The sequence below is a fragment of the Arachis ipaensis genome, chromosome B01 (assembly GCF_000816755.2).
Source record: "Arachis ipaensis cultivar K30076 chromosome B01, Araip1.1, whole genome shotgun sequence".
In the NCBI taxonomy this organism is placed as follows: domain Eukaryota; kingdom Viridiplantae; phylum Streptophyta; class Magnoliopsida; order Fabales; family Fabaceae; genus Arachis; species Arachis ipaensis.
The window spans coordinates 31,123,440-31,132,881 of record NC_029785.2 but is presented as its reverse complement, the minus strand read 5'-3'; the positions used below and the strand labels follow the sequence as shown (position 1 = coordinate 31,132,881).

Here is a 9,442-nt window from a genome sequence, read left to right as displayed (position 1 = left end):
ATGAATAAAATTTTATATTCTAAAAATAATTTTTACAATATTATATTTAAATTTTAATTTGTTATTCTATCTCAAATATTTTATAAAATTATTATATTACTTGTATATATTTTATTCTAACTCTAAATTCTCAAATAAAACCCAAATTTAACAATCCCTAATCCTAACATAATGTATACAATTAAACATGCACAATCACATACAGAAGGGGAATACAAGAGAAGGGGAAAACGAGAGAAGAATGAGAGCTCAAAAGAGGGGGGATCAGAGAACGGGAAGGAGAGGGGAAGGGAGAGGCGCTGCTGGTGGTGACCACAGCCACCGTTGCCACTGACCTTTATGGGAAAATGAGAGTGAGAGAGAGGCACGCACAGAATGCGCGACACGAGGAAGCGAAGGAGCTCATCTTTGTTCCTGCCGTCGCCGCACCATGCCACCGCTACCGTGCCTTGCCGCTGCTGCCGGTGGAAGAAACCAAAAAAGGATAGGAGGCCGCTGTTGATGCTACCGCAGAGAGGAAGGAAGGGACGCGTGTGAGAAAGTGACGCAACATAGGAGGAGCCGTTCTTCTGCCGCCGCCGGAATTCCTGGTCGCCGCCATCGTTCATGGTGAGTTGGTTGTGTCCTAGCTACCAGAACCACCATTTCTAAACTCTTATTGCTCTGTAACTATCCTATAGCTCAGGTAAGTCAATTTTTCGTTGTGAATCCTTTTTTCAAATTGTGTTCTGTGTAGCTTGTAGACTAGTTATAGTTATTGCTATTTTCAATGTGAATTTAAGATGATTCATTGTTATCCTTTCATTGTGAATTTAAGATGATTCATTGTTATCTGTATGAATTTAACATGATTCATATATATATTCTTGTATTGATTACTATACTTAATCCGAAAGGATAATTTAGACTAGCTTTGAGTGATAGGCAAGTGTCAAAAAGGAATTTTAAGGCATAACCAAAGGGAGATCAATTGATCAAATTAAAGCATACAAAAGTATATAGTACTAATCAGTAATCATTGGCACTATAATCCCCTGTAGTTTAGGATCAAACCAAACTTATCTTAGGTACAAAAGTCATTTATGTTTGATAAGAAAGTTATGCATTTACAAGAAAAGATTACCAGCCTCATCCCTATCAGCTAAGGAAAGGAAGATTATGTTATACATATACTGTATATCGCACTAATATATTTGGAGATTCATGTAAAAGAAAATAAGGATAATGAAAATGTAAGAACAGTAGTGGCATATAACAGAGTTCAAGAGGAAGAAAGAAATTGGCTTTGTAGCACAGAGAAAAATGTTACATAAAAGGACTTTTTATATTATTAGGGGGTCATTTAGTTTTATTTTATATATAGTAATGGTAGTTCTTAAAGTTATATATAGAAGTGAATTATGGATATATTTCATCGAAGATAAAAGGTTAAAAAGGAAAAAATAAGAGGTTGTAGTTGAAGCTAGCATTCAGTTATTATTTTCATGTGGTAATTAATAGTTTGAATAAAAAGATAACCTTAATAACTTTTTTAGTCATCAAGTCACTTAATTAGGGAAAATAAATTTAAGACAAGTTGAATATATATATTCTCTTCTTAAGCAAAAAAAAAAAAGTAAAATCATACAAAAATGTCCCTGTTGCCTTTCACTTGTTTCATTTAAATCAGATATTTGAATTTAAAGTTTTACTCTCTCTTTCCATACAAAAATTTATGCTATTTGTTTCCTTATTTCAAAAACTTCACGTGTGTCAATAATTGACAATAAATATCATGCTAACCAAAATCAGTTGTGGTCCAGTGTTATTTATAATGGATTGTATTTGGATGCCAACCCTTAAGGATTTTCTGAGTTGAAATTTTAATTAGGACTTCAGGCAAGCATGTTCAATGATGCAACAAGTGAGTTTGATGTTCTAGTGGCCAGTGATGCCATCGGAATGGGTCTTAATTTAAATATATCTAGGATCATATTTTCAACGTTGAAGAAGTTTGATGGTTTTGAATTTTGGGACTTGACTGTACCTGAAATAAAACATATTGCAGGTAACACAAGATTCAACTAAGTAGATAGACACCTTTTTGAAAAAAAGAAAAAAAAATAATGCCAAGAATTGTATTTTATGTTATGTTATTAGAAATTAATCAAATTATATTTTTATATTCTATTCGAATTTGGAGACTTGGATATTTGAATCTTATTTTATTCTAGGGTTTTTGCATGCATATTATTGTAGGGAGAGCTGGTAGATATGGGTCAAATTTTCCTGTTGGAGAAGTAACATGCATAGATGCAGAGGATCTACCCTTGCTTCATTCTTCTTTAAACTCCCCATCACCCACTTTAAAGGTAACTTGACTTTGATCACCCTATATGTATGTGTTCTTAGACAAAAAAGTTGATGAAGAAGAAAAAATGAACAAGAAGGCTCACTTTAAGTATGAATCACTTTATGTCAAGCCTTTTGTTGATAACTTGATATGAATAAATTTCTTTATTTCAAGACTTCTATTTTGATGATTTATGTTTAACGCTTAATCTGATGTAGTGTGCTGGATTACTTCCTACTTCACACTTTTGCTATTTTTTGTTTTATTTACAGGAAAATCATGTTGAAGGGGAAAACAAACTTAATTAAGGTCACAAATTTTGAAGAGCAAATTTAGCGAGTAAAAGTCATGAACTTGTAGACATGATGACGATAAACCTACTTGCTACTTAGCTATTTCAACTCTCTTTTGTTATTATATTTTTTGCAAAATTAGATGATATAGTTCGAGGTTGTTATGACTTAGGCTAGTACTATGATATTTTTAAAAATGATGATGATAATTAGTAGTTACGACTTAGACTAGTATTATGGTATCTTACAATGATGATATAATATGATTGTGGATCTTATGTAATACTTTATAAATCAAATTTGATAGTAAATGTTCAATTAGTTTTCTTTAGTAATTTGATTCAAATAGTTAAGGTTATTTATTGATATTAAATTAAAAAAAAAAGTTGGAACTAATTTCATTCATGAGAAAACTATTGTAAATAAAAAATTATATATTACAAAAAACTGTTGTCAAAAGTCACAAAAGGTAATGGTGTTAAAACAATTGTCAAAAATAACTACAAAATTGCAATGGTATTAAAACCGTTGCCAAAAAACGACACCGACGGTAATGCTTTAAGATTATTGGCTTTGTGAATAATAAAACGACAACAGTTTAAAGCCGTTACCTAATTAGTTATGGTTTTAAAACGTTACATCATGAACGAGAACAGTTCTAAACCGTTGCCTATTCAGTAACAGTTTTAAACCGTTCTTTAAAAATTTCTTTCAAAACTGTTGTCTATGCCAATAACTATGGCAACAGTTTTTTTGTTACCGTTGCCTTAGGTAAAAAACCGTTGCCTATGAGCATTGGCAACGGCCGCATATACCACAGGTCAAAAACCATTGCCAAAGCATTGCCTAAGCTTTTAGGAACGGTTTTTCGATCTATAGCAACGATTTTTGACCGTTGCGAAAACCCTTATTTGTTGTAGTGTTAAAAGAATGAAAGAGAATGCCGGTAGCGTTAATTAATGAACCAAGGAATCAAAGAATGCATGCATGTGGCATTAGTATATAAAGCAATATAATGAAGCAAATAATGAAAGAAGCAATGCATGCATGCGTTAATGTGAAGCAAAGCATGCATGAGGCATTGTTATTATATATGAAGCATTGAAGAATGAATGAAGTTTGCGCCAAATCAATGAAGCCAATAATATAAAGGAAGCATGCATGGAAGTAATTAGACAAGGCATTAGTAACGCCAAGCATCCAAAGCTCCCATTTCACACTAACGCCAACGCACATGAAAAAAAAATAAATGAAGCATTTTGGCGTGAATCAAAAGGAGCGTGCATTGGGTGTTGTTAATAGAAGCGCCCTTCAAAGGTAACACCTTCGACACGCTCTGGACCCTGGAGCATGTTAATTTGGGCATTGATAACGCCCAAAACAAGGGGCGCTCCTCTCAAATAACGCCTTCCACTTATTTGCAAAATGTTTGGTTGAACTCTTCATTTTTAAAGGAGTATAACTTGTGCAACAGAATATGTGCTTTCAACGACGTTGAAAAGCCGACATTTAGAACTTTCCAACGATATATAATAGTCTATAATAAGTATGTAATTGGGAGACCAACAACGGGCATCTTTAATCCCGAAAAACATTAAAGCGTTAATAACACCTAAATTGTAAAGCGTTAGTGTTAGAAACGCCAAGTCACCCCTGGAAGCAATAAAATGTGGGCATTACTAACACCCAATTCAAGAAGCGTTACTTTCAACTAACGCCCAACTTCAGAGTTAATCTTGGAGCTTCATTTTAGTTCAATTAAATTCACCCAAAGTCCACTATAATTTCATGCAAGCAAGCCCACAATCAACAACTAATCAAGTCCACAAGAATCATGTAAAAGTAGTTAGGAACTTTTGCATTTAGCTGTAATTTAAATTTCATTTGAATTTATAATTTAGGTAGCTTATAAATAGGCCTTAGTTTCATCATTTAGATGCACCATTCTGGGGGGAGTCTTCAGGCTCTCTCTTCACACACACATCATCCTGGAGGGGAGTCTTCGGACTCTCTCCTCACTCCCATTCTCTTTCTCTCTTCCATTTTCTTTCACACTCACTTTTGTAAATATTTTGTTATGTGTCTCTAATTTTCATCATTGGGAAACAGAGTTCTATTGTAATTTATTGGATTAATTTGTTTTTCTTCTTCATCTTCAATTCTTCTTTTATTGTTTCTTTAGAAAGATCTTCAATCTTCATTTTAATGATTCAAATTCTACTGGAAGAGGAATTGAATTTATTTGAATTCTATATGAGCCTTGTAAAAGGGATCATAGGATTATGCTTGAAGTTCTTTCTCACAGTGGTTATGAAATTGGGTTTGGGATTGATACGTGACATATAATCATCCCAAAACTTGATTCATGAAATTGTGTGGCTCTAAATCAGAGACCTGATACCTGAGCATCTTCTAACCCTTTTTTAACTGATTTTCTAGTTGCTTTCAGTTAGAATTTATTAAGTTTTATGTTATTTTAGTGGAAAAATCCTCTTTGGATGCTACTTTGAGTTGTTTTAGTGTTTCTATGATTTTAGGTAAAATTCGGAGCAATTTGGCAGAGTTTTGAGCAAAAAGGAGAAGATTTAGAGTTACCCCTTTAGGCGTTAAACGCCAAGCTGGCATTTAGTGTCAGCAAGCCTTACAACACAGCAACGCTTCTGTCCTCTTTGGGCGCTAAACGCCCAACTAGCGTTTAGTGCCATGCAGTCCGAAGTGAAGCCCATCAAGGAAGCATCTGCAAGTGGATTTAGCCTTTATTTGTTATCCTATCTTTTATTTTTATAATTTTTATTTACAAACAATATTTTTTAGTTTTAGGATTTATTATTTTATTTTATTTTCAAATCAAATTAGGTTAGATGTAAAAGGGAAAAGATTCACCCTTTGGGGGATCTTCTCACTTTCGCACTTTCACACTTTTTCAAAATCCTTGTTTTCTCTGTACGTCATGAGCCATTAAACCTCCTTGGTTAAGGTTAGGAGCTCTATTTATTCCTATAAATTAAGATTATTGCTTTTCTGTTTTAATTAATATATTGATTCAGGTTCAATGATTACTTTCATTCTTCATTTTATGAATATGGATGGAATGGGAGTATGACCCTTATTCTACATGCGTTCATGTGATCCTCGGGAGAGGTGATGAGCAGATATTTTATACGCTTGTTGGCATCATTTTCATATCATTTTAGTTATGTTTTGCTTAAGTTTTATTATGTTTTCATAGGTTTTAGTGCAAAATTCACATTTTTGGATTCTACTTTGAGTTGTTATTTTATGATGATTTCAGGTAAATTCTGACTGAAATTGAGGAGTCTTGGAAAAGTCTGATTCAGAGACAGAGAAAGGATTGCAGATGCTGTCAGATTCTGACCTCCATGCACTCGAAGGAGCATTTCTGGAGCTACAGAAGTCCAAATGGCGCGCTCGCAATGGCATTGGAATGCTAACATCCAGGCTTTCCAGCAATATATAATAGTCTATACTTATCTCTGGAATTGAAGGTCCAACTCCCAAATGGGAAGCAAAGTGGGTGTCCAACACCCAAAAGGGAGTACCAACTCGTGGAGTCACCCCAAGCTCAGCCCAAACACTTACCAAGTGGGCCCAGGAAGTGGATTTTCGCACTATCAACCTAGTCTATCTTATTTCTGTAATCCTTAGTCATTAGATTAGTATTTAAGGAGAAGATCACCCATGTTTATGAGGGTCCTTCCTCCCTCTTTCGAACATTACACTATTTTCTGTAAAAGCATGAGCAACTAAACCTCCTAAGTTAGGGTTAGGAGCTCTGTTGATTCTCATGGATTATTAATATTACTGTTCTATTTCAATATGCGTGTGATTCCATTCTCTTGTGCATTTTCGTTCTTCATCTCATGAATTGAGGATGACTCGTGACAATCATCCTTATTCTACATGGGTTCCGTGTGAGTCAACCACAAGCTAGAGAATGCACTACGGATTCCAAGAGCGTGCCTGGGCGACTTTGGATATATGACATATAATCCCGTTCACTGTGGGTTTTCTGTGGCGTCAAGGCTAGAGTATGAGAAGCATCATTCCCTGATCCGAAAGATCCAACCTTGTCTGTGGCATTTTGAGTAGGATCACGAAGGGGAGTGGATTGCTTAGGTCTTCACCTTCGACTCTAGTAGGAAGCCATGAGTTAACTTGATGAGGATGCTACATGAGTAGCTTGGATATGGTGGACTGTTATGGTTTAGAAGAGACTAACTTGATGAGGATGCTACATGAGTTAGTCAATTACGGCAGCCATTGAATGAATCATTCGTTGTTGAAGTAGACAGTAAGAAAAGTTAATCCGGAAAAAATACGCATCTCTGAAGCCTTAACTAATTATCCATCATTGCTTTTACACTAATCTAGTATTTTGTTTTTTATTATTTCGTTTATGCTTCTTAACAAACAATCATCTTTTCTAATCGCCTGACTAAGATTTACAAGATAGCCATTGCTTGCTCAATCCGACAATCTCCGTGGGATCGACCCTCACTCACCTGAGGTATTACTTGGATCACCCGGTGCACTTGCCAGTTAAGTTGTGCGGAGTTCAATTCCACACACTAAGAGGTCTCTCACATGAACAACATCTTGAAAGTAAATTTTTCCTAAATTGCTAATTACTTGAACTAATCTGGATACGTGATATATAATCTATTTAGCTTTGGGTAATTAGGATTTTTGTGGCCATAAACTAGATTTGAACTTAGTCCTCTAATCGGAATTAAGTGACCAAGGGATTGGGGGTTAATGAAGGTTAGAGGAGACTAAATCACTAAGGGATTAGGGTTTAATTAATTACAGTTTGCCATGAAATGAATCTTGCATAATTAGAATAGTTGGTAGGAAACCTTAATCCGGAAAAGTAAACATCTCCGATACCTTAACTGTTTCTCTCATTAATTTCTACATCAAAGGCATTGTTTGCTTTCTTTACTCTTGATTTATTGTTTAATGCTTTTGAAAACCTCAAAACCAACTTTTTTGTTACCTAATTGAACCAATCATTCGACTATTGTTGCTCAATCCATCAGTCCTCATGGGATCGACCCTCACTTGCCTGAGGTATTACTTGAACGAACACTTGATGATAGAACTTTTGCGTGGTCTAGAAATTCGGAATAAATCCTCGTTGCACGTATAGCTTCTAAACCAACAAAATTCCTTTCTTAAATATGTTTTGGTTGTCACAAGTAACAAACCCCTTTAAAATTGATAACCGAGTATTTAAACCTCGGGTCATCTTATCAAGGAATTGCAGGGACGTATGTTCTTATTATTGGTTATGAAGATTGTAAATTGGGGTTTTGAAGGTAGGGAGCAAGTAATTTAAATTGCAATTAAAATAAGTAAAAGACTGTAAAATAAATAAATGATTGTAAAACACACTTTTGGCAAGGTATGAGAAATTAGAAGTCCTATCCTAGTTATCCTTATCAATGATGATGAAAATTGAATCTTAATTCCACTTAGTTAACCTTTGCTAGAGCAAGGGAAGGTCAAGTGACTAATTAGTTAGATCCTCAAATCCTAGTTAATAAAAAAGATAACGATTATCAATCATGTTGAGTTTGATAACTCCTGAGTTACTGATTTCTTAACCAAGACCAAAAGAGAAAAATAAATCTACTGGAATAAAAATGTCTTCAGATTGGGAATAACAATAACATAAATAAAAGAGAGCAATAATATACTGAAATACCTCAAATAACATTAATTCAAAAGAGTAATCTGTAACATAGAAGAATTCATAAATAAAATTGAGAAAATAATAAAAAGGAATATTGAACCTGGTAAAAAGAGATAATCCTGAAAATGAATAAAATCCTAATCTAAATCCTAAGAGAGAGGAGAGAACCCCTCTCTCTAAAAACTACATCTAAAACTAAAAATTGTGAATATGAAAGCTTGATTATGAATGGATGCATTTTCCCACTTTATAGCCTCTAATCTGTGTGTTCTGGGCTAAAAACTGAGTCAAAAATAGCCCGGAAATTGCCCCCTGCGATTTCTGTTATGTTCAGGTCGCAGGAAAGTGACGCGGAGGCGTCGTCCACGCGTTCGCGCGGATTGAAGTTCGCAGATGCGACGCGGGCGCGTCATTCACGCGTTCGCGTCACCTAACTTCGGGGCAGTTATAGCAAATTATATATCAAATCGAAGCCCCAGACGTTAGCTTTCCAACGCAACTGAAACCGCATCATTTGGACCTCTGTAGCTCACGTTATGATCGTTTGAGTGTAGAGAGGTCAGGCTGGACAACTTAACAACTTCTTCAACTTCTTGTATTTCTTCCACTTTTGCATGCTTCCTTTCCATCCTCGAAGCCATTCCTGCCCTATAATCTCTGAAAACACTTAACACACATATCAAGGCATCTAATGGTAATAAGAGAGGATTTAAACATAGGGAACTTAAGGCCAAAGAAGCATGTTTTCAATCAAAGCACATAATTAGGAAGGCAAATGTAAAACCATGCAAATAGTATGAATAAGTGGGTAAAGAGTTGATAAAAACCACTCAATTAAGCACAAGATAAACCGTAAAATAGTAGTTTATCAACCTCCCCACACTTAAACACTAGCATGTCCTCATGCTAAGTTCAAGAGAAGCTATAAAGATGAAGAAGAATGATAAAATATATGAAATGCAACCTATCTATATGAATGCAACTACATGCAAAATGTTTTTATCTACTTGGTTTAAAAATAAATAAGTTCTCCAAGACAAACATAAATCAGATTTCACTAATTCAAATTATACAATAAAAGACAAGTAAACTTGTAAGAAG

At 34.8% G+C, this 9,442-nt stretch overlaps 1 protein-coding gene across 2 annotated transcripts; it reads left to right on the top strand.

Moving 5' to 3' along the window:
• Nucleotides 203-2,749, top strand: LOC107617539 (DExH-box ATP-dependent RNA helicase DExH16, mitochondrial-like). Of its 2 annotated transcripts, none has more exons than XR_002359973.1 (3): nt 203-685; nt 2,239-2,351; nt 2,605-2,749. XR_002359973.1 is itself a non-coding variant. In XM_021119891.1 (3 exons), exons 1-3 carry the CDS (start codon nt 1,885-1,887, stop codon nt 2,638-2,640), a joined length of 312 nt encoding a protein of 103 aa, XP_020975550.1. In that variant the 5' UTR covers nt 1,651-1,884; the 3' UTR covers nt 2,641-2,749. The 2 variants fall into 2 exon arrangements, 1 of the variants encoding a protein (XP_020975550.1); XM_021119891.1 differs by lacking the exon at nt 203-685 and adding an exon at nt 1,651-2,047.

What these genes read in the sequence shown, in the direction of transcription:
- LOC107617539 (XM_021119891.1), top strand. Translation starts at nt 1,885, where the DNA reads ATGTTCAATGATGCAACAAGTGAGTTTGATGTTCTAGTGGCCAGTGAT. An exon ending in TGAAATAAAACATATTGCAG is followed by an intron (nt 2,048 to 2,238) that starts GTAACACAAGAT and finishes ATATTATTGTAG; the next exon opens with GGAGAGCTGGTAGATATGGG. An exon ending in CCCCATCACCCACTTTAAAG is followed by an intron (nt 2,352 to 2,604) that starts GTAACTTGACTT and finishes TTTTATTTACAG; the next exon opens with GAAAATCATGTTGAAGGGGA.